General features: G+C 37.2%; 4 protein-coding genes across 8 annotated transcripts; 3 read left to right on the forward strand and 1 right to left on the reverse strand.

Annotated features, from left to right (window-relative positions):
- Nucleotides 1-635: 635 nt before the first annotated feature.
- Nucleotides 636-4430, reverse strand: eif4eb (eukaryotic translation initiation factor 4eb). Of its 2 annotated transcripts, none has more exons than XM_058796943.1 (7): nt 4288-4430; nt 3309-3412; nt 3104-3199; nt 2934-2997; nt 1965-2078; nt 1718-1857; nt 636-1635 (listed from the first exon to the last, which is right to left on the reverse strand). In XM_058796943.1, the coding sequence occupies exons 1-7, from the start codon at nt 4330-4332 to the stop codon at nt 1521-1523; spliced, it is 678 nt and encodes a 225-aa protein (XP_058652926.1). In that variant the 5' UTR covers nt 4333-4430; the 3' UTR covers nt 636-1520. The 2 variants fall into 2 exon arrangements, with proteins under 2 accessions (XP_058652926.1, XP_058652927.1); XM_058796944.1 differs by having other exon boundaries at nt 3309-3388; nt 4288-4349.
- A 989-nt stretch (nt 4431-5419) lies between these two features.
- fam241a (family with sequence similarity 241 member A) lies at nt 5420-7856 on the forward strand. The gene is made up of 2 exons (XM_058794930.1): nt 5420-5678; nt 6221-7856. The coding sequence occupies exons 1-2, from the start codon at nt 5550-5552 to the stop codon at nt 6494-6496; spliced, it is 405 nt and encodes a 134-aa protein (XP_058650913.1). The 5' UTR covers nt 5420-5549; the 3' UTR covers nt 6497-7856.
- Nucleotides 7857-8127: 271 nt separating this feature from the next.
- Nucleotides 8128-12569, forward strand: adh8a (alcohol dehydrogenase 8a). The gene is made up of 9 exons (XM_058794928.1): nt 8128-8202; nt 8994-9095; nt 9180-9321; nt 9539-9626; nt 10106-10325; nt 11437-11697; nt 11805-11937; nt 12040-12178; nt 12263-12569. The coding sequence occupies exons 1-9, from the start codon at nt 8185-8187 to the stop codon at nt 12291-12293; spliced, it is 1134 nt and encodes a 377-aa protein (XP_058650911.1). The 5' UTR covers nt 8128-8184; the 3' UTR covers nt 12294-12569.
- Nucleotides 12570-15176: 2607 nt separating this feature from the next.
- On the forward strand, nt 15177-25663 carry LOC131551803 (alcohol dehydrogenase 1-like). Of its 4 annotated transcripts, none has more exons than XR_009273826.1 (7): nt 15177-15262; nt 18098-18190; nt 19276-19363; nt 19449-19665; nt 24575-24843; nt 24958-25087; nt 25171-25663. XR_009273826.1 is itself a non-coding variant. In XM_058794929.1 (6 exons), the coding sequence occupies exons 1-6, from the start codon at nt 15241-15243 to the stop codon at nt 24995-24997; spliced, it is 729 nt and encodes a 242-aa protein (XP_058650912.1). In that variant the 5' UTR covers nt 15177-15240; the 3' UTR covers nt 24998-25663. The 4 variants fall into 4 exon arrangements, 1 of the variants encoding a protein (XP_058650912.1); XR_009273825.1 differs by having other exon boundaries at nt 25346-25663; XR_009273827.1 differs by having other exon boundaries at nt 25395-25663.
- Nucleotides 25664-25702: the final 39 nt, after the last annotated feature.

Consider the following 25702-nt stretch of genomic DNA (forward strand, 5'->3'; position numbering starts at 1 on the left):
TTTGATTCTGAACAAAGTCCTCTCTAATAAATCATTATTTATTTTCTTTTTATGTGCTTGCAGTAACCCTTCGTCCTTGCTCTAGCAGCCAGTATCAGGTGACATTCTGGTGCGATATCATAGTACAGCACTGTTCAAAGTCTACTGCATGATACCTTTAACTTATTCTGAGCTCTATGAATTTAGTTAAATAGATACCAATACTGGATTTAGAAAATAATGTGGCCGTGTGAGCAAAATCATGTTTTGCCCTGACACTAGAATGAGTAGTGATGAGTTTGTAATACAGTGCACTGCACACCTCCATTCAAAGACACTGAAAACAAGGAGCTTTACATCTAAAAAAAAAAAAAAAAAAACTCAACGGTGACTCGCTTATTGAATGTGAGTTTTCAAATCTAAATCTTATATTTCTTAAAATGTGTCAAGTTCAGAAAAGCCAAAAATAGATAGCAGCACTAAGGATGGAGTGAGCTACAAAAAGTTTGAAAGTTGAGTATGTCGAGATATGTATGCTACCTCTTTGATCTATTATGGTGAGATTTTATGTTCTGAATAATTAATTGCCCATTAACATCCTGCAAAACTGTGGTGATGAATACCGAGATGCCTTTTCCCATTTTCAGTGAAATAAATTGAATCAACATAAATCTATTTTATTTTCAGGGCCTATTTGATAATGCTGCTATCTTATTGAAGAGCCAACTCAAGCCAATGACATCCAGACAAGCACAATTCATCCGTTACAGCACTGCAAAACAAACCCCAGAGTTTACTATTCTAACAAGGAATGTAAACTTATGATGCATCGAAAATTCACAATATAAAAACACTTATCTTGAATTGCAAACCCCCAAATTTAATCAAGTTAATGCTTAAAGACGTAAGGCAGCTCTATGAAGATTAGCTTGATTACATTCACTCAATGGCCAGATACCATCTCAATGAATTGTTGACGATTAATCTGAATAAATTAAAATGTTTATGTTCATTAGGCACTGAAGCAGCAAAGCTGCTGGATAAAAGAACACAGACATTTCCTTTCCTCTGCCATTAAATAAATTGACAATTTCTTCCAAAAAAAACAAAGAAAACGATATTAAATACTTTACAAACTCTGAACAAGACTTGCCAGGGGTAAACATTGAATGTGACTTCATTATGCGCATGTTTTTTTGTTTTTTTTCTCAGGGTGAAAACTGTGTAGTGATGTGTGAATGTTTGGTGGGTTAAAGTGAGAACATGTGTAGTGTAGCATGATACAGAAGTAATACTTAAAATGTGTGTGAAGGTAACAAGCAGCAGAGGTACTATTATCTTTAATTTTTGTCTTGTGCTGTAAATCTCATTGGTTGTGCGAGTTGAAGTCCAGGAGTGTGTTTGTGAAGGGCTTTTGGGTGCAAATGTACTTGCAGGGGGGTTTCATGGCAGTTCAGTCCAGTCTGTTTTTTGTTGCTTTGGTTTTAAGAGGCGGAGAAAGAGATGAGAGAGAGAGAGAAGATTCAGGCCCTTGAAGATATTCAGACCACAAACTTGTTCTTAGTGGTGGAGCCACTCTTAGTGGCCGTGTCAGCATGAGACTGGTAGCCAATGGTCATATTCATAGGGATGCCTAATCGTTCCTTGTACACCCTCCTGCCAAACAAACACAATAACACATTGTAACCAGCTGAGTATGTTTCCATTTACATGTCGCGTGAATGCATGAGAGTCTCACCCTATGTGCGTTACAGCCTCTCTGTTCTCGTAGTCAGTTGTCCAGACAGCGATTTTATCTCCTTTTGTTCGGATGTTGACTACAGCCCCGCATACTTCATCGCTGTAGTCGTCAAAGGCCTCACCGATGAGGCACAGCAGCTGTCGGTATGACACAGGTGAATGTTAGAGAGCCAGGGATACAGAAGTACATGAATTACTTGTGTGTATGTTGAGGGGGCGTTCAGTGACTAACTCAAAACTCTTACAGTTTCCAACCAAAAGCGGTCCAGGTCATACTTCCTCTGCTGCTTGTTGAGAGTCATGAGCCAGCGGCCTCCTCTTTTATTCCTCTCATCCTCCCACATAGGCTCAATACCATCCTGCAACCCAAGCACAAAGCAAAGTCCACAGTAATCTAGAGAACCTCGTACACTACCTCTAAAAAGCAGCAAGCAACAGTAAACAAGCAAAAAGCAACTACCAATAAGAAGCAGAAATACACAAATGTTATGTTTTCCAAATGCTACGCTTTTGGCAACTGATCTTTCACTATACTCTACCCTCCTTTATAACATCCCAGTGGAGTAGTAATAAAATGTAATAAAAAGGTATATATTATATTATGATGTGGGTTATAAGAATTAATGATGAAATTTGAGAGCATTATATTTGTTTTTTTGTTTTTTAACAGAATAACTCGAGTGAAATTTATTTTAAAAATAATCAGAATTAATACACAATATAAATGATATTAAATAAGTAACATTAACTTGACGCCATGAACTTCTTGACATTTTTTTTTATTGTTTATTTCCTGTAGCTCAAACAGTGAACTAGCATAGCCAAGTTCATGAGTTCCAAATCCTAGTGAAAGAACTGAAGTAAGATTTGTAAAAGAGACATGCATACAGCATGCATAGGTTCTTTTGTCTCTTCTATGAGTTATCTGGCAACATTTCAGCATATTTTTGGATCATTTCTGTAAAATTAGTCCTAACACATATCTGATAATATGGCAAACTGCGACAGACGCTTCAGTATGATTGGTCAGTATTGTTTTTGTGCAGCTTTGCTCAGGGTCAATTCGTTCTTGAAGTCATGGTAATTTGTGTTTATTGGATGAAATCTCATAAAGCTTTAATGATGATGTTGACCGAATTTTCAATTTTGATGTGAACTATTTGGGTGAACCCTTTAAATACATAAAAATGGCAGCAGTTGTGTTGAAAGCCTACCTTGAAAAGTGAGTAGTCACATCCTGACATCAAATTGCTGGAGACCTGGATGTGGTTATAAAGCCTATAAAGAAGAGATCCATAAAAACAATTAGACCAGTCAACTAATTTGGAGGGAAAAACAGTGTTTTAATATATGCTTATCTCTTGGAAAACAAAATCAATCTTACGCCCAGAAATCCTCTACTGTGTCAAATTTGGAGATCAGTCTGAGATTGGCCTGCCATGTTTTGCTCTTGTCATTTTTGAAGAACCATAAAGACCATCTTTAAGAAAAAAATAAAATAAAATAAAAAAGACAACATCTAAAGAAACTAAAAACTACATTTAGAAGCTAGCACATTATTTGAAAACAAGTGCATTCATTCACTCGACCTGTTCTGTAGGGGGTGTTTGATGTAGCTCTCAGGGCTGACAATCTCCTGATTGGTCTCTTCTGAGTTCTCCTCTTCACTCTTACAAGAAATTGAGTTTAATTCCTGCACAAGAACCTTTAAAAGATTAGTTTAAACCCAATACATTCAAGTTCACATCACAGCAGCCAGCACACGTACACACACACACACACACACACACACACACACTGTGCAGACAGAAAAGAAAGACTGGAGGCAATGTCCCTTTATTGTCCTCATTTATTTAAGCATCCAGAATAGAACTAATTCAACACCTGGGACCAGTGCAATACCTGGCAGTTAAATGTGATTATGTTGTGTCTGAAGACTACAGTCACACAACTTGAACCTAACACGAGCTTTGTGTGAGAGCTACGAGAGTCATTCACTATTATGAGCGCGAGGGTCTTTATGTGAGCAGTTAAGAAAAATGTAGATACAAATGTATACACTGCAAATTAAATTTAACGTGTCAATCTTAAGCTTATTTGCAGATTGTAACAGCTGTGAATAAACTATGGTTTGGCACAGCTTTCATAGTTTGATCCAGCATGGTGTCGTTACAATTCACTTCACTTTTCTCATTCGCTGTCTTAGTTTTTGACAGCTATGCTGTGATGGGGGCGCTTTGTTCTCGAAAGAAAATTAAGCAGGGAAAAAAAAAAAAAAGTGTGGCTGAATTCATATAGGGTAACTAAGTGGTGACGCACAGACATCTGGAAAAGTAATTAAGTGCCCTACGCGACTGGAACAAGCCTTGTCAACTTTCAGCCAAACTTGTTGAGCCACCCCATTCAAACATGCCGAAAAACTTTCTCAAAGTTCACAGAGGACGACATTTAAACCTCATTTTCGCCTAAAAAGAAGCATAAACGTATTGTTGGGGGCAGGGTAGTTTGTAGCGTAGCGCTGAAGGACTGTAAAGCGTAAAATAATCTTTGAGAAGTTTATTGACTCACCGGCTCCGCCGTCGCCATTTTACGTGAGTCGTTCACAGGCCTCATAAGGGACGTTCACGCTTCCCTTCAGTGCTGCGCTCTGATTGGCTGAGGCACTGCTGAGAGCGAATCACAAGCTGTGTCTCAACTTTACCGCGGGACGCCTACCAGAGAGGATTCGAACACTGTTCAGCTGTGACCGATGCGTAAACGAATCATTCATTTGAATCGGATCTTAATAATGAACAACAACCAGTTCACAGTCACGAATCGCGGTTCTCAATAATTTTATAATATCAATTTTATATTAATATTATAAAAGAAGGTTTAATATTACAACGAAATGTTATATATATATATATATATATATATATATATATATATATATATATATATAATATATACAATTTCGATTTTATTTAAAAAAATACTAACTTGAATATCAGAAAAGTATTTTCAGCCAAGTGATGTATATTAATTTTAGTACTGTGTAATGTAAATGCAAATTATATTTATGGTTTTTATGAGCTGAATCAGGGATGTCATAAAGTCAACTGAATACAATTATGAAATTATCATAAACATAAACAGTAATAAATAGATATAATTAACCATATGTGAATTTACTCGAGCGTTTTGAGCATGACAGACCGAAATGTGATTACCTGAGACATGCAGCTGAATCGTTTTTAACAGGTTCTTTGAAATGAACGGTTCAAAAGAACCGATTCGCGGAAACGACGTCCCCAAATGTTGTCTGCGTAGGTGGCTCATTAGGTTTTGACACACAGCCACGCGCTTCAATAACTGTATACATTTCCAGTGCATATTTATAAATTAATAATTATACCATGAAGCAGGCTAGAAAATTAAACCTCGCAAAAATAAAGAAAATGTTTTTGTTTATGGCTGCTTCTATCAACCCTACGTAATCGTAACCGATATATATATATATATATATATTTATATATATATATATATATATATATATATATATATATATATATATATATATATATATATATATATATATAGTTTATTCTGTTGAATTCATTCATGTTTTCCCATTATGAACGCTATAATAAACATATTGCAATTATTCCTACTGTTTTGGATGATACGGTAATTCTTTTATTTTGACCGCACTGAGACTCATGACGTCAAGATGTCCCTTGTGTTGACAGCCAAGACCGGAAGTATCGCCAGCAGCCATCTGGTTCTCAGCCCTTCGGCCCTATCTCAGGTCAGGAGTAATCATTTTGTGTTAAAAAAAAAAAAAAAAGATGTCAAGAACTAATCGGATCGTAAATGATACGGAGGCACGTCAACGTGATTCCTTAAACGGAGCGCGAGAACGAAGCGGATGTCGTTGCCGACATGAGGCTGCTGTCAGACCCGCACACAGCGAGCAGGTAAGAGTCAAATCTGAACCAGCTCTACTGAACATTTAACTGTGATTTTTTATTTATTTATTTAAGTATTTAATATAATAACAAAAAATAGAGTTGCATGAGTGTATTTGGCGTCACTTTTTGCTCGGAAATGGCGAAACGCTCGTTTAGTTTTATCTATAACTTCATACTCTGCCCTTCCTCTCCCTTTCTTTATCAAGATATTTCTACATCAAACAGCAGCCTGCTCTATGAATAGCTGTGTTGTCACATTCATTAGCTATAACATAAGGTATTCGTGGCATTCAGTCAGTGTAATCTGTTGAGTCTCAACAATATCTCTTTATAGCTTACTTTAGCTAAATAATGAAACCCAAGTATACCAACCTGTTTTTTTTGCTTGCCTATATTTAGCATGAGTACATGCAAACATATAATCATACTGCCACAGACACTCTCACGCCACGGTCATGTGGTGTCATCTTGTACAGTATTTTCTTTATGATTTGTATGATTTAAAAAAAAAGCATTGTGTAATCTAGTCAAACTGTCTTTGCTCTCAGACTGACCTCAGGGGAAGAGAAAGACCACACAGTCACTCTGTAGCAGAGCCACAGCCAGAGGCTCCGTTGGTGGACGACTGCGAGAGGCTGGGTACTTTTTTCGGGGAGCTCAATAAGTGTTTGCGGGGTATTGGTTTTACTCAGCTGTACTTCGGAGAGAAGATCGTGGAGCCTGTGGTCGTGCTGGTGTTTTGGATGCTGCTCTGGTTCCTGGGTATCCAAGCCCTCGGTCTTGTGGGAACTCTATGCATTATTATCATTTATATCCAGAAATAACAGACACATGAAGGTTCATTTGCCACCCATATCCAGTGCCAGTGAAAGAGAGGAGAGACTCCTTTCTATAAAAGATGAGCTCCGTGAATGTCTTTTGAAAGTTTTACCTGATCTGTATATTTGGGTCTGTGCCATTTGCCTTCTTTTTATGTGGGTACGTACAAGAGGGTGAGTTAATGAAGATAATCAGAGGATTTACTTTAACTACTGGAATGATTCCTCCGGTCCATGTGAACTGTGTGTTAGCTGTGAAAGGTACTTGTGAAAAGCATGCTTCCCTTCAATATTTGCATTGACAAAATGGGTGCATATTGATATGCTGACTATCAAAGAATAACCAGATTCTAATGATAACTGTACATATCAGTTATACAGTCATTACCGTTGTTGAATGTATAAATCTTATTCGCCCAGGTGTCAGTCTTGCATTCTCCACACAATTGCACTAGAGGGCAACCTTCCTCATTTTCCCCTAAACATGTCTTGGGAAATATACCAGGGAATAATAATCATTGTGTGTTCAAATTTGAATGTGTTAATACTACTGCATGTGAATGTGTTGGGGCTGCTGCGATTGAAAGTATGAAATAAATAAAATGCCCTAATAGTCTTAGCAGAGGAAGAAACTGTTTTAAAATCAAACCTTTTATGGTAACAGACCTACGTTATGTGCTGTAAATTTGGTATTTGTATTAGTTGATTTTACTGTAATCTGCTCATGTTGTCTGTTCTTTTCAAAGATTCATGTTGCAATATCAGTATCTATGAAATCAATGGATAATTTCATAACAGGGAAATATTTCGTATGCAAATTTTGCTACAGTAGAATGTGTTGTATGACCCATATTCAGGATCAGAAGTATGAAAAGCTCTGTTTTTATTGCACTTAAGCGTTTTCTTTATGAATGATTACATTTGAAAATTATTGAACGAACTCTAACTTTTTTAAGCAAGATTAAGCTGCTCTTTATGTAACTGTGAATATCTTTGCAAGATGACATCGCTTCATATTCATGAAAATCATGTTTGATTATGATTGTTTTTGGTACTGATTTAAAAGCTTTATTTGGTATGTAATACTCCAATTCATAATTCATTATTGCCGATACAATGCCAAAATTTCGCTTTTATGTTTCTGTTTCTTTTCAGTGTTAATTAGTATCTTCTGTGCCATAATTTAATTTCAACCAACATATCATTTTCTGTATCCCACAATGCTGTATTTTTGGGTGGTGGTGGGTTGTTAGTACTTTGATTGATTAATTTATTTTGAAAGAATTTATATTTTAAATCATTCTGCAATGTAATTGAACTTTAAATCTGAGTAATCATAATAAAAACTATCATTGTTTTAAATATTTTTTTTTGTTATATAGTTCAATTATTACATCAAATTCATCTGGGTTGTGTTTCAAAAGTAAATTTAGAGCATCATATGCAGTTTCTTTGAATGTATTTCCTGTTTAACCCAAAGTAAAATGTCAAGAAGACATGCATAGAACTGCTTAAAATACAAAATCCTTAATAATCTTAATAAATATTTACTATATTAATAAGTTGCAGACTCATTTCAGTAAAAGAGAGAGAGGAGGGAGATTGCTTCATCCACATACCAGAGTATAAAAACCAGCACCAAAGAGTCTCTGCCTCTCTTTGCATTCATCACAGCAATACGACTATACTGGGAAATGGCCACTGCAGGAAAGGTTCGTAGACTTGTCGTTTGGTCTCTTTTCATTTGTGCTATACAGAGCAGTTAATGCATTTTTAATACGACGCCAGTCCCTTTATACATTTAAGCTTATTGATGAGGAACAGTTTACAGTGCAAAGACATCTTAAAAATTAGATTCTATCTGAGCAATGCAATGCTAACATTTTAATGAGACTCTCATAAGAACGTTATGAATGCTTAAAAAAATATATAAGCCAAAAAACATATAAGAAAAATATGCAAGATAAACGTCTTGTATGAAATGTGATAGCTTGTGTATATGTAGTTATTGCAATTCACAATTGACTTGCTGCACTTCTAATTATAATGCAATATATATAAAAAAAACTATTGTGTATATAAAGGCTATATAATATATATCATATACATAGAAAATATAAAGAAGTCTACATGTCATGTAAAAATGAAGTGACAATTGTATGTAAGATTTTTTTTAACCTCTTTTCTGTTGTTTTTATTGGTCATTCTGCCAATTTACTGCCAAATGTAAAGTATTAAACTAAGCTACAACTACAAAAAATGTGCTCTGGCAATTTCATCGGGTTAATATTTACCTTTGATTGTGAAATCACAGATATTTGTGGCTCTAAAAACAGATGTTTAATGTTTCCATTGGCTTAAGCCAAACAGCTGGACAACCTCCAACTACGGTTAGAGACTGTAGATCATGCAACCACTCAAGCACAGCGGTTATATAAACATTTGTAGTCAGCCATTAAATATCTATAAAACATACTGAACCAAGTTCTTCTGTGTGCTGAAGGTGATTAAATGTCGGGCTGCTGTTGCCTGGGAGCCCAATGTGCCCCTGATGATGGAGGAAATAGAAGTCGCCCCACCTCAGGAAGGAGAAATACGAATTAAGGTGGAAAATGTCCCATGAAAGTTATCAAATCGCATTGCTATTGTTAACCATTATTGGTTAACATGTTTTTCTCCTGTTTTCAAGGTTGTAGCTACAGGTGTTTGTCACACCGACCTTTACCACCTGTTTGAAGGGAAGGACAAGCGGGGTTTTCCCACTGTCCTGGGACATGAGGGCGCTGGTGTGGTGGAGAGTGTGGGACCTGGAGTCACTGATTTCAAACCAGGTCACCAAATAAAACTACATATTCATACGCATCTCCAAGTCTTTATTTCTTCTTGAAAGGGATAGTTCACTCAAAAATAAACATTCCATCATCAATTGCTCACCCTCATGTCTTCTGAATTGAATCTTTTCATGAATCTTGTTATCTGGTTACCTAACTGATTTGTTCATGAATGAAACACTACGTAAAAAATAAGTCTATGTATTCTGGTGAACAGGTGATAAAGTCATTCCACTCTTCCTCTCTCAGTGTGGAGAATGCAAGTTCTGCAAGTGTCCAAAAACAAACCTGTGTGACAGAAACTGGTAAGAAATGCAAACAACAGAACAACTTTTCACATTATATGTGACCCTGGACCACAAAACTAGTCTTAAGTAGCATGGGTATATTTGTAGCAATAGCCAACAATACATTGTATGGGTCAAAATTATCGATTTTTCTTTTATGCCAAAAATCATTAGGATAGTAAAGATCATATTCCATGAAGATATTTTGTACATTTCTTAGCGTAAATATATCAAAACTTTGTTTTTGATTAGTAATATGCATTGTTAAGTACTTTATTTGGACAACTTTAAAGGCGATTGTTTTCAATATTTAGATTTTTTGCACCCTCAGATTCCAGATTTCGGCCAAATATTGTCCTATCCTAACAAACCATACATCAATGAAAAGCTTATTTATTCAGCTTGGTGTAAATAGAAAATGACTTGTTTTGTGGTCCGGGGTCACATATTTCATTAACTTGCTTTTTGGGAATGTATCTTTTTTTTTTTTCTGGCAGGTCAAGTAAATATCATGACATTATGTCTGATCCTACAACACGTTTCACCTGCCGTGGTCGGCCTATTCTGCAGTTCATGGGCACCAGCACCTTCTCTGAGTACACTGTCATCAACCAGATTGCTGTGGCCAAGATTCATGATGATGCCCCACTCGAGCGCGTGTGTCTGCTCGGCTGCGGCATCTCTACCGGTTATGGAGCTGCTCTCAACACAGCTGGGGTGTGTAAAGATGTTGTGTGCACTCCAGAAGTATCTGGACACTTAAGCCACCCTTGAATTAATGTTTTTGCTTCATATAACAAAATGTTGAATCAAGGGCCATTCATTTTAAAGAAAGAAAGCACAAGGATACTTTAAGACATTTGACAGAATTAAAGGCTAAATGTTTATCTCAGCTGTGCTATACAACCGATAAATAAACAAGAAGTTAATATTGAGTAACTTACATTTTTAACACAAGATTAAAATATTTACTTTAGACTTTCGTATTTCAATAATTTAACAACATATTCCAATATCCACGGTGCTCTGAAGTCAGTTAATGGTCATAAGACATGCAGGTAAAGAAATAAAATATTAAATTTTTTAGTAAGTGTTTTATTTTGATTGTTTTAATCATTATTATTTTAACTGATTTAATCAATTATTAGCTTCTCATTAACTCACAACCCCCCTGCAGTTCACTCGCAAAATCAGTGTTCAAACAATTTGGTTGAGTGAATAATTCAATGGCTCATTTATAGAAGTTTCTCATTTACCATTATAAGAGTCTCATTTCATAGGCTGTGGCCACATAGGTCACATTTTTTGGACTCATATGTTATTGAAGCTGTTCCATTTCAGAAAAGCAACCATTATATTCAAAAGTAATAAATTACATTAATTACATTGATTAAGTGTGTGTGTATATATATATATATATATATATATATAGTGCTGCTTGAAAGTTTGTGAACCCTTTAGAATGTTCTATATTTCTGCATAAATATGACCCAAAACATCATCAGATTTTCATATAAGTCCTGAAAGTAGACAAAGAGAACCGAATCAAACAAGTGAGAGAAAAATATTTTCTTTGTCATTTATTTATTGAGAAAAATGATCCAGAAAAATGATATCTGTGCGTTGCAAAAGTATGTGAATCTTTGCTTTCAGTATCTGGTATGACCAGATATATAATATGCAAAATAATTGCAAAAAAAAAATCATAATCATGTAAAGAAATTCATGCATTTTTGTATGACTGAATGTCCAAATGGTTTTTGTGGCTTGAACAGTAAGGTGAATATTACGTGCTTTACAGTAGTAATTCATTTGTGTTTGTGTGAAGGTCACACCAGGCTCAGTGTGTGCAGTGTTTGGACTGGGTGCAGTAGGTCTGGCTGCAGTCATGGGCTGTAAAAACGCCGGAGCCTCCCGCATCTTTGCTGTGGATATTAATGAGCAGAAGTTTGAGAAGGCAAAGGTCTTTGGTGCCACTGATTTTCTGAATCCAAAGGCATATAATAAACCCATCTCTGAAGTACTGGCAGAAATGACCAATGGAGGAGTGGATTTCTCACTCGAGTGTGTGGGCAACACTGAAGTAATGGTAAGACCTGCCTGACACATTTGTGAAAGGTGCATTTATTTACTATCTAATTTAAAAGCTTTCAGTACTTGAAATGTGTGTGTGAATTAATGCATCTTTGACCTCAGAGGTCTGCGCTGGAGTCATGTGTCAAAGGTTGGGGTGTGAGTGTTTTGGTTGGCTGGACTGATGTGAAGGACTTCTCTGCAAAGCCGATTCAGCTCATATCTGGGAAAACCTGGAAAGGATCTCTGTTTGGAGGTAATCAAGCTGTCAGTTAATGCTTTCTACATCTTTCAGAGAAGGAACTTGAGTACATGCGTGTGCATGCACTACAGTACATTAATTTCGGTTTATGTAAAGGTTTTAAAAGCAAGGACTCTGTTCCAAACCTGGTTTGCGATTACATGACCGGCAGAATAAAGCTTGATGAGTTCATAACCCACAAAATGAGTCTGGAGCAGGTCAACGATGCCATCAACCTCATGAAGACTGGAGACTGGTACATTTGTCACTCGCATCTTTCTGTATTTGAGGTTAATATTGTAAAAAAATTAAGTAATAATTTTTGTTTCCTATCTTACAGCATTCGATGCATCCTGAATATATCCAAATGAGAAGCAAATCATCTTCACCCAACCAGTTTCTAGGCCAGTTATATTCAGCTTATTCACTTCGCCCTCTTTGCAGTATTTGAGTAACAGCTGGGTGCATTCAATGATCCTCTTTAATAGCATATCCCAGCCCTCTGCTTTATTAAGTGATTCACAAGTGCATGTAAACGTTAATGTTTAATATCACAAAACGGTTTTATTCGTTTGCAAGGCAAAATGCTTCTGAAAAGTTTTGCAAAAAAATGCTTTCTGTGCCAAATAAAAAGAGCATATAAATCATTTCAGGAGGTTTTGTATAACCAATTTATGATGCCGTCAACATAGTTTATTTCTCTCCTCTTAGCCAGACAGACTCTCCAGCATTTGTCTTGCTTACATAACCATCATGGGAATGTTGGGAAGCACCAGAAAATATGCAGCTGCATCCTGCAGCTTGAAACCAAACACTGATAAACACTAAATACTTTACATCATGTCCATCTCAAATGCTTTCTTCATATCGGTCTGTCTTGACTGGTCAATTCGGTCTCAACTTGCAGAAACCGTTTTCCAGACTCTTTTAAAAAATGTTTAAGATGAACTGATGGAAATAGATTGATCAGCCCTAATGCAGACATATTCAATGCCAGTTTAAAAAGCTGAAACTATTTCTGAAAGGTGTAGATAAAAGGTGGTATGAATCTTGTACTCCAGTTCTGTCTGGCTAAAGATAAATGATGTGAAAAGCAGCAAAAATAATTCAGTACAGATGAACCTCTTGGATGACTGCAGAAAATAGGCCAAAATAAAGGAGAAAATATACTTTAATATACTTGCAAACAGTAAAAAACATTACATTTATTTCCTGAGATACATTGAACCAACAAAGAGCACCAGTGATAACGTCTGCAACTTATCAGGCGTTCACATTGCTCTTTAAGTGGCAATGATCAGAAAATAATTAAACCATTTGTAGCCTACTTAACCTAATGTTTCCCTTAGGTGTTCACAGACACATTCTCTCTCAAACAAGATCAATATAATTGAACCATATAAACGCTGGTAGAAGTTCATGAAAAACGTTTGTACAATGTTCAATAATGTTAAGAGAGGCATTCTTTTATCTGTGAAGGCTTTTCATATTTCAATCTTGATTTGATGAGATTTGCAGAGTTTGTTCCAAACAAACACGGTACACTGCAACGAGCCAGGCATACAAACACACTGAAGCAGACCGAGACAGCAGACCTCACACAGCCGACATGCTTGATATTTCTAAACAGTAAATTCCACAAGAACTGTCCTCATAGTCCTCATGCCACCTCTTTTTCACCACATAATTACACTTCTAGACCGGCCATTGCTATTACTACTTTATTCTCTGTAAAAATACATAAAAACAAGGACAGTTCAAGCTTTATGAGTGTTTGCACTCTCTGCAGTTTCGATTACATCACCGTGTGTAATGCTTGTATCATTAAGACTGTGTCTTTTTGACAAGATGTTACACACTGGCATAGTGCGGTACGTTTGGTGCTGTGTGGAACAGTTTGTGAATGCCGTGGCCACAGTAGCTCCGTACCACAGAGAAACCATTAGCCTGCGCGTGTTTCTGGATGATGTTTCCCAGTTCACGATAGCGGATACCAGGCATCACTAGACACAAGACAGAAACAAGCTTCTTCAGATCACAACACAGATATCCCTCTGTGCAAGACTGCCCTCTAAAGACCATTAGTGTGCCTCACATCAGACAAACATACTGTACACCAGAGCTGCCAGCTTTTGAGTTTTGTCTGACATCTGGACATACATAGTATTTAAAGTCATGATAACTAGGACTGTGTTTTAATCATAAAATTGCAGTAGTGCAAAATAAATAACTTTCGCCACAGTAAAAATAGCAATGCACAGTGAGAGAATTGCGAATTATCAAAAAAAATTTATATGAATCTCTAGCCTGCATTTGCATTGCTCAATGCACATCTGTTTAGACAAATTATAGGGGAGAGCAGGGTGAGTTGAGCCAGTTTTTACTTACGGCGTGTTTAAAGCAAGCACGTAACAGTAATGTGTCCAACTTAAATATGTACATACATTTTAGGATGTGGTGCATCCTTTGTAATAGTCACTTTCGATCTAAAATAAACTGCTTTCAAAATATGGCTTTCCAAAAAAATGAGTGAGCCTTGTGATGGACTGTCCATTCATCCAAGGAGTTTTCCAACTTGTGGCTCAGGATGCTGGGCAAGGATCCAGCTCCCCATGACACTAATCACCTGCAGTCACTTACATCGTTAACACACTAATAAGGACAAAGAGCCTGCGTCCCAATGTGCATACTATCAATCCTAAATTTTATGTGATATTAGTAATTTTCAGTACTATTTAGGGCAGATAGGGTGGACAGTATGCACACTGGGACGCAAGGAGAGGTTTGAATAATAGAATGGATGGATGGATGACTTGTTAAAAGTTTTATAGATACAGTTCACAAGAGTGAAGGCATTTTTTAAATTATTTAAAATTTTCAGAACAAAATAAAGTTCAAATTAAATATATAAATAAATTAACCTTACAAAACTGGGCTAGTAGTACTCAACATCTCACTTATTTGCAGGGAAATACAATTTCATAAAAACTTCAGTGGCCAATTTTCATAATGCCCATTTGAAACTTTCAGTTCAAAACGCTGAACAAAATAAAAAAAATATTCAGCCTAAAATTAATGAAATTTAATGTAGAATTACAGTAAAATAATACTTTAATCATAAGAAGGGTTGAGCCACTGGCTCAAATTACCCCACTCCTACCACTTAAAAAAAAACTTGAATCATCCAGCAGTTTAGAGCTAACATCATGCTGACAGCCTGATATTATATCTTCCTAAAGCACAAACGTGTGTTTGGTATTTTTTCAGATTTGTCTGTAATTGTTCAGACACAACGTAAATGTAGTTACCAATTATTCCATGGGCCTCTTTCCATCACAGGGTGAGTAATATGGATAACTCTTTATATATTTGTGGTCACATCACCAATTTTAGTCAAGGTTGCCAAGAAACAAGGGGTGGCTCAACTTCCCCACAAGCTCAAATCACTCAAATCACTTGATTGACAGCCTTCATTGTACACTGTGTACATCATCCAGCCCAAGTATAATGTCAAATTCAAATCAGATGTGGTCTGCATAAGCCATCAATAATTGGTCTGAATCTCTTGGCTCACACTACAAAATTCATTCACATCTCCATGGATTTGAATTGTGTTTAAAAGTTTAGCTAAATGTATTATAGTGTTCTCAATTGAACAAATATTTAATTTGAGCAGATATCTATACAGTAATTTGACATGAGGCGTACGATGGTTAAATGCATTATGGTGTCTATGGGAAGTTGGTTTCTAGGAAGGATAGATATAGAGTTGGAATGTCATGTCATCAATTCATGTAGGTCTGATTAAGATGTAAATTCTGCAAATAAATTAGTAAAATTTGCTCTAATTCTACAAAATGATGAATAAAGAATTTGCATCAGCTGTGTGTTCGATTTTTTAAAAATGTTTTATTCAGTTCATCAAGCACTGTTACTCTTCAGTATCTTTACCCAGTCAAAGTGTCAGTCTCCACACAATTACACTAGAGGGAAACTTTCCACATTCTCCCCATGTCTTGAGAGATATACCAGAGAATAATAATCCTTCTGTTAAATCATGGAGAAAACAGTCTATCACAGTTGGCTTTTACACTAATTATGCTTTTGAATAACTTCGTAATCAAAGTTATTCTGCTCTTAACTCTGAATATCTCTTATGAACAAGAGTGTGTCAATATTGAGTCAAAAATAAATACAATAGAGACCAGCTCTCATAAAAACAAATTCAGACAATAGAGTAACAATCTGCAGTTAAATATGTCAGGTAATGTCTATATATCAATACATTCAAAATGTAAGTTTTATATCAGTATAAGTGTGTGTGTGTGTGTGTAAGAGAGAGAGAGGGAGAGAGAGATTGCTTCATCTATATAAACCAGAGTATAAGAAAAGGCACCAGAGAATCTCTGCATTTCTTTGCAATCCTCTCAGCAATACTACTACATTGGGAAATGGCCACTTTCAGATGACTCCAATCCCATATACGTTCATTTACATTGACCTATTGATCGCATAAGGAAACAATTTATAAGGCAAAGACATCTACAGTTAAGCTAATTTTTATTACATCTAATCAACTTAGGCCTAATGCAAAATGAATAAGACTCATAAGACTGTAAGGCATACTTTGAGCTAGCCACTATAATCATGAGCAAACACTGGTTAAGGTGAAAAAAAAAAAAAACAAGCTCAATGTCTTGCATTACATGATTATGTACATGTTATTATTGTGATGCACAATTGATTGCACTGCTTTACTAACTATAATGCAATACATCAAGACTGACTGTTCATTTAAAGACTAAATATATAGAGACTACATAAAGAGGTTTGGATGCCACACGTAAAAGTGCAAAGTGACATTTGTGCAGAATTCATCTAATCCTCTTAAGTCATTTTTTTTTTTTTAAACAAATGCAACATTTTTTTGAAGTTCTATTCGTAATTCTCCTAGTTTTCCATCAAATTGATACTACATATGCAGTTTCATGGAGTTAATATTTATCTTTAGTGATAGTGAAATCACAGATAGCTGTGGCTATAAAAACATGTTTTGATGATTTCATTGGCTGGACAACCTCCAACTATGGTTAGAGAGCAGAGATCATGGAACCACCCAAGCACAGCATTTATATAGTCTTCTGTAGTCAACCTGTCACGAATCCTGTCCATGCACTTCCATTCGCTCACCACCAGATTTCACCCGCTCACCACATGGACTCTTGCACTAAGCAGTCCGATAAATCAGAGTAATAGGCAATGGCTCGATTCTCTTGAATATAGTTCTCCAGCGAACACGGGCCTTATTTAAGAGCTAATAATATATGTGCTGTGTCCATACCTGGCCAACGTTCCTCTGAAAAGCTGCTGGATCCTTGTGGGGCCGAGTACCCACATTGCCCCTAATCCAGGCAGGGGCAAATACAATCCGAAACAGCAAGGCAAAGGGTTAAACCAAGATACACAGGCTAGAATGAACACAGGCAAGACTATGAAAACTACGATAGACTCTGTAAGGTAGCTATCAGCTAGGGTAGCGATATGTGCTGGCAATACTTGGCAATACTTGGCAATACTTGGCAATACTTGGCAATCTGCCATTGTCCGTTGTCGTCGGTTTTTAATGGCAGCTGGCAACCAACGTTGGCAAGCTGACTGAGGAAGTCCATGGCTTATGTAAGGCGTGTGATGGGAATCAGCTGTGTAATCAGTGCAATCAGCTGTGTGTGTGTCATCAGTGCAATGCATGATGGGAACTGTAGTCTGTGGTGTAGTGCAAGAGTCCATGTGGTGAGCGGGTGATCTCTGGTGGTGAGCGAACAGAAGTGCATGGACAGGATTCGTGACACAACCATTATATGTATGTCTATAAAACATAATGAACCAAGTTCTTCTGTGTGCTAAAGGTGATTAAATGTCGGGCTGCTGTTGCCTGGGAGCCCAATGCACCTCTGGTAATCGAGGAAATAGAAGTCGGCCCACCTCAGGAAGGAGAAATACGAATTAAGGTGGGAAATGTCCCATGAAAGTTGTCACAAACCCAAAGAACTAATTGAAAATCAGTTGTTAAAGGATGCAACACTATTAACTTGTTTTGGTAAAACAAGGATTTTCCCCATCACATAGATTGTTGCTTCAAGTCTGTGTCACACCGAGATTTTCCACCTGTTTGAAGGGAAGGACAAGCGGGGTTTTCCCACTGTCCTGGGACATGAGGGCGCCGGTGTGGTGGAGAGTGTGGGACCTGGAGTCACTGATTTCAAACCAGGTCACAAACTAAAATGTCTTGATTTCTACTTTAAAAAGCATAGTTCAGCAAAAATTAAAGTTCATCATTTATTCACCCCCATGTTTATTCCAAACCTGTATGACTTACCTTCTTCTTTGGACAGAAAAGGAGAAACTATGAAATTATGTACTGGCTGTTTTACATACAATTAAAACACACACACACACACACCATAAAGGTAGTACATATGAAATACATATGACATATCTGATGACATTTGATAGCTCTGAGTAAAAAATAGACCAAAGTTGTTATTTACCTCCAGGGATCCTATAGCTGCTGCGACTAGATCACTGAGTCAGGGAAATCAATGGAACCCTTCTTGGCTAGTTCAGATGTCCAGTGACATCCAATTCGTGAAAGAATCAACTTATTTTGAGTCACATCATTTCACTGAATCAGCTGATTCGTGAATCTGATTTGTTCATAATCCAGTTCTTGAGTTCTCAATGACTCAATAGTGTCTTGGCACTTAACAAATTAAATTTTGGTCTCTTTCTCACATAAAGCTTCAGCATATTCTATAATGTACTTTTTGAAGCTTGAAAGCCTAATTACACATATAAGCGACCAATACAATACTTCACACAGTGTTGTTATTTTTTCTAAATCTAAAAGTACATTTTCAGTAATAGAATTAAAGCTGAAATAAATTAAAATATACATACAGTATTAGTTAAAAAACATAAATTAAAAAAACAAATTGAAATGTTGTCTTGGCAACTAACTGAAATAATTTTAAGTACTAAAATTACTAAAACTAAAACTGAATCAAAGCTAAATAAAAAACAAACGACTAAAATGTAAAATTAAAACATAAAAATAGCTCATTCAAAATGTTAATAAATATAATATATAAATAATACTAAATAAAACTTATATATATATATATATATATATACAGTATACATATATCATAAGCCTTTGGTTTGGAACAACTTGGGTGAGTAAATGATGACAATTTGTTTTTAAATTCCCTATAACTCTTAGTGTAAATATGTTGGTGTAACAAAAGACAAAAAACATCAACAACAAGAAATACATCTGTGTATTGTGGTGAACAGGTGATAAGGTCATTCCAGTCTCGGTCGCTCAGTGTGGAGAATGCAGGTTCTGCAAGAGTCCAAAAACAAACTTGTGTGACCGCAACTGGTGAGAAATACAAACAACACAACTTTTCACATATTTCATTCATCCTTCTGTTTTTGAAACCTAACAAAATTAATTTTTTGGTCAGGATAAATTATCACGTCGATTTGATGTCGTATCCCACAACACGTTTCACCTGCCGTGATCAGCCCATACTGCAGTTCACAAACACCGGTACCTTCTCTGAATACATCGTCATCAACCAGATTTATGTGGTCAAGATTCATGATGCCCCACTCGAGCGCGTGTGTCTGCTCGGCTGCGGCATCTCTACCGGTTATGGAGCTGCTGTCAACACAGCTGGGGTGTGTATAGATGCTCAAGAAGCATTTTGTACACTTACTTTGCGTATTTTTGCTCTGTCAACGGAAACAGTTCCAAACAATTCTCTGAGAAACACACATTAGAGATGTGTTCATTAATGAATCAACGATTCAGATCTGTGAAATGATTCAAAGACTCATAGACCACACCTAAATATGACTACTTCCTAAATACTAGTAAATAGTAATGCAAACTAAATAGTAACTAAACTAATATTAACTAAATAGTATGCAAAAAGCTGTAAATGGAATGAGAAATATGTAAAAATTTAGTTTTCACCTACTGCTTCTACAACCCGAATTCCGGAAATGTTGGGACATTTTTAAATTTGAGTAAAATGAAAACTAAAAGACTTTCAAATAACATGAGCCAACATTTTATTCACAATAGAACATAGAGAACACAACGAATGCTTAAACTGAGAAATTTTACACTTTTATCCACTAAATGAGCTCATTTAAAATTTTATGCCTGCTACAAGTCTCAAAAAAGTTGGCACGGGGGCAACAAAGGGCTGAAAAAGATTCCGCTGGGAGAACATCTAGCAACTAATTAAGTTAATTGACATCAGGTCTGTAACATGATTAGCTATAAAAGAGATGTCTTAAGGCCTTTCCACACTGAGCGTGAAAAAGAGAAACGAATTTCGGACGCGCTGGAATAAAACAGCTTCCTGTGGATGCTTCCACATAGACCGCGAACATTCGAGCACCGAAAATGCAAATGTTTTTTTTTCGTCCAGTCCGACAAATATTTTCAGTTTTGCAAAGCGAAAACACGGGCCGTCCAATAAGATTTGAGCTAGGATAACGTGACCGGAGCAGCTGCTGTTGCGCAATAGGATGAGAATGGTGGCGCTGTTTCGAAAACCAGTGTAAACGAACACCGAAGAAGAGTATCTTGGGTAAGAGAGTGCTGAGTTCTTGTTATCGATGGAAATTGAGAACAGATTTATTCTCACATGTTCTTTATACAGAATAACATTTCTAATAATGATCTGTAGAGCGAGTGTTAAGAGTCAGAGCGCGTTCACTCTCTAGTCTAGATCTTCCTTATTAAAAAAAAATCGAGTGAAACATTTTTCTTCACATGAAATATGAAAGCAAATAGACATATGATTATGACGATATATTTTCTGTATGTGTTTTGTATGCAGCTCATGGTATTTTTTTATAGCAATAAAGGATGTTTATGACAAATATTAGCAGTGTAGCGTTATTAAACATAGAAAGAGTGCATGTGTCTGCTTATTATAGAATCAAAATCAACTATAGATCACAATCGGAAATTATTGCAAGCACTCGATGATGGTTTAAAGTGGGTAAGCAAATACATTAATAATTACATACATTTTCAAGTGTAGCTTGATGATAATACTTCTAATTATATTTTAGGATGTAGCCTATTCTTGTAAGTATTAAAGATAGCTTGTGTTTCTGGTGTAGAAACCAACTTTGTTTATGTTAATTTAGATGTTAAATCCATATACGAGATACATATCTGAGGAAAAATGCATTGTTGGTCGGCGCTACCTAGCATGCAGGCGTGAATTAGCAGAAAGCGAACATTCGTTTCTGTCTTGGTGTGAAAGCACCATTCGTCGGCGATTCGCCTCGCTTTTTCGCATCGCACTTAGTGTGGAAAGGCCTTTAAAGAGGCAGAGTCTCTCAGAAGTAAAGATGGGCAGAGGCTCTCCAATCTGTGAAAGAGTGCGTAAAAAGATTGTGGAATACTTTAAAAACAACGTTCCTCAATGCCAGATTGCAAAGGCTTCGCAAATCTCATCATCTACAGTGCATAAGATTCAAAACATTCAGAGAAGCTGGAGAAATCTCTGTGCGTAAGGGACAAGGCCAAAGACCTTTGTTGGATGCCCGTGGTCTTCGGGTCCTCAGATGACACTGCATCACTCATCGGCATGATTCTGTCCTTGATATTACTAAATGGGCCCAGGAATACTTCCAGAAACCACTGTCGGTAAACACAATCCGCCGTGCCATCTGCAGATGCCAACTAAAGCTCTATCATGCAAAAAGGAAGCCATATGTGAACATGGTCCAGAAGCGCCGCCATGTCCTGTGGGTCAAGGCTCATTTAAAATGGACTGTTTCAAAGTGGAAAAGTGTTCTATGGTCAGACGAGTCCAAATTTGACATTCTTGTTGGAAATCACAGACGGCGTGTCCTCCAGGCTAAAGAGGAGGGAGACCTTCCAGCGTGTTATCAGCATTCAGTTCAAAAGCCAGCATCTCTAATGGTATGGGGGTGCATAAGTGTATACGGTATGGGCAGCTTGGATGTTTTGGAAGGCACTATGAATGCTGAAAGGTATATAAATGTTTTAGAGCAATATATGCTCCCCTCCATACGACGTCTATTTCAGCAGGACAATGCAAAACCACATACTGCAGCTATTACAACAGCATGGCTTCATAGTAGAAGAGTCAGGGTGCTGAATTGGCCTGCCTGCAGTCCAGATCAGAGAACATTTGGCGCATTATTAAATGAAAAATACATCAAAGATTTCCACAAATTCTTCAGCAGCTGGAAACCTATATCAGGCAAGAATGGGACCAAATTCCAACACCAAAATTCCAGAAACTCATAACCTCGATGCCCAGACGTCTTCAAACTGTTTTGAAAAGAAGAGGAGATGCTACACCATGGTAAACATGCCCCCGTCTGAACTATTTTGAGACCTGTAGCAGCTGCAAACGGGCCTGCGGTGGCCCTTTACGGGCCCACTTAGGGCTAGCCTAAGGGCCCCCAGCGGGCTGCCAGGGCAGGGCTTCAGAGAATTTGCTCATTGGCAAAATGTTGGCCCCTTAGCCCCCAGGAAGCACTCACTAGGCCCACACAGGGCCTACACTATTAATCTACAAACACACATGGGTCATAACCGGCCTGAATCTCAGCCAGTAATCACCCTTAACTGGCCCTGAACTGGGCCAAAACATGTTTTATTACTGGTACCAATTCTCAGCCTCAAGTAAACCAGAATCTCCCAATCTGAGCCACACCTGAGCCTCATATAGCCCAGACCCAATACAGAATATTAATATTTGATATTATTGTATTGTGTACAGCTTGACGCCATATTTGGGCCAAGACCGTTTGCTATGTGGGAGGGGTGCCCAGGTCCTGGAGATCTACCTTCATGCAGAGTTCAGTTCCAACACACCTGTCTGTAATTATCAAGTGCTCCTTCAGATCCTAATTAGTTGGTTCAGTTGTGTTTGATCAGGGATGGAGCTGAACTCTCCAGGAAGGTAGATCTCCAGGAACAAGGCTGGGCACCCCTGATCTACAACAATACATCTGTTTCACTATCAATACTTTCCAACTACTATAACTTAAGTCTTTGGGGAAAACAGTTATTATACGTCTGAAATGGATGCAGTCACCACATAACTAATGTCTGTATTGTCAAAAATGTACAGTAGTCAAAGGGATTTCAAATCAATTTATTAAATACAAAATAGAAAACATTCAATTCAGGTTAATACAGCGACATACAGCCATAAATGCAAATACACAAAAGTACAAAAAATTTAAATTAAAAAAAGAACGCAAACAAAGCAATGTAATACATACAAGTAACATCTCTGCAAAAAAAAACATCAACTCCTTACTTTAGATTGGGCTTGAAATGACATTTCCCAACCAGGACACAGCACGATATACTTAGAAGGTGAGCCATGCTGGCTACTGCTGCTTGTTATTGCTAACTCCCTCTACCCACATGGCTTTACTTAAGGAAACCTAAAACACCATAGCAGCCCTAGTGGTAAGGAAGAAAACTGCCCACAAAATTCTTGTTAACAGGCTCATGTCTGTTACACCTCAAATATGACTCGTGAGACCCACTTTCCTGCAGAGTTTAGCTACAACTTGATCAAACTCACCCAACTGTGATTTTCTAATGATCCTGAAGACATTGATTAGCATGCTCAGGTGTGTTTGATTAAGGTTAGAACTAAACTCTGCAGGAAAGTGAATCTCGCGAGCCAGATTTGATCCCCAGAATTTTTAGGTCCCTGGCCTATATGAAACAACAGGTTCTGGAAAGGTCTCTTTTGGTTTGAGCCATTCCAGTTCAATTTGAGTGGCTAAAGAATGGCCAGTCAATGTTAGTATTCTCCTAGTTGCATTAGTGTGGGCTGCTCACAGAGAGACCACGGGCTTGCCTCGCCTGGGCAAGCCCGCCCTGGGCCTGTTTAGGTTTGGTGTGGGCTGGCCCTAGTCCACTGTGCCCGCAAAAAGCCAGTATGGTCCCCGCAGGGGCATGTTTGCAGGGAGGCATCAAATTTGAAATTTTGTGCATAAAATTGTACAATTTCTCAGTTGAAACATTTTTATGTTATCTATGTCCTATTGTGAATAAAATATTGGCTCATGTGATTTTAAATTCTTTTAGTTTCAATTTTATTAAAATTTTAAAAATGTCTCAACATTTCCGGAATTCGGGTTGTAACAAGATTCTAAATTGCCCGTATGATGTGACGTTTCTATGTTGCATTACAGAAAAAAAATAACAATTAAAAATTTTGCCAACAATAATCAATACTGTGATTACTAAAGATTTTCAAAACCTTCTTGTAATTGCACTATTCAAGCTCTTTATATTTTGGCAAACTGATATTGTCACCTGGTGGCCGAGGTTAGTACTGCATGCAAATTATTAAAGAGCATGTATTGCGACTATAATTTTAATGGAGAAAAAAAATAAGACAAAAAGTGCAGATGTCACTTATTGAAGGAAATTAATAAATTTTTAATAGTGTGAGTTTACACTTTAGTTTACAACTTAAAAGTTAAAATAGTTGTGGCTTGAACAGTAAGGTGAATATTACGTGCTTTACAGTAGTAATTCATTTGTGTTTGTGTGAAGGTCACACCAGGCTCAGTGTGTGCAGTGTTTGGACTGGGTGCAGTAGGTCTGGCTGCAGTCATGGGCTGTAAAAACGCCGGAGCCTCCCGCATCTTTGCTGTGGATATTAATGAGCAGAAGTTTGAGAAGGCAAAGGTCTTTGGTGCCACTGATTTTCTGAATCCAAAGGCATATAATAAACCCATCTCTGAAGTACTGGCAGAAATGACCAATGGAGGAGTGGATTTCTCAATTGAGTGTGTGGGCAACACTGAAGAGAGACCACGGAGGTAAGCCTCAATTGACACATACCATATAGAAAGTGCATGTATTTACTTGTTTAAAAGCTTTCAGTATACTAGCAATCCTTCTGTGTGTGTGAGTTTAATGTTTTTTGACCTCAGAGAGCTGCACTGGAGTCGTGTATTAAAGGTTGGGGTGTGAGTGTTTTGGTTGGCTATACTGATGTAGACTTTTCAGCACAGCCAATTCAACTCATATCTGGGAAAACCTGGAAGGGAACCCTATTAGGAGGTAAGCCAGCTGTCAGATAATGGTTTCTATGGCTTTCAGAGTGCATATCTGTGCATGTATTCAGTTTTGTTTACATGAAAAAGGTTTTAAGATCAAGGACTCTCTTCCAAAACTGGTTAATGACTACATGACTGGCAAAATAATGCTTGACGAGTTCATAACCCACAAAATGGATCTGGAGAAGATCAATGATGCCGTCAACCTCATGAAAACTGGACAATGGCACATTTCTCACTTTTTTCTTTTTTTAAATCTCAGGTTAATCCTATAAGGAAAAAAGTTCAAACTTCCCCCCCCTATCTTACAGCATTCGATGCATCCTCACTGTATCCAAATGAGAATCGAGCCACCTCCACCCAACTTCTACGCCACAGTTTCAGACAATCAGATGGGAACGGACTGCTCAGACTTACCGCAGACACACTCAATACTAGTTTAAAGTACAGTAACCATTTCTGAAAGGTGTAGAAAGAACTGAAGTGATGGAATTAATCTTCTGCCTGGCTAAAATTTAGATTGTTTCACCAAAAAGCAACAATAATTCAATACAGATGAATCCCTTGGATGATCTTTTCAGCTGCTTTCATAAGTCATTGTTGAAATTTCATTCCTTTG

This window comes from Onychostoma macrolepis, chromosome 13 (genome assembly GCF_012432095.1).
Source record: "Onychostoma macrolepis isolate SWU-2019 chromosome 13, ASM1243209v1, whole genome shotgun sequence".
Classification (NCBI taxonomy): Eukaryota; Metazoa; Chordata; class Actinopteri; order Cypriniformes; family Cyprinidae; genus Onychostoma; species Onychostoma macrolepis.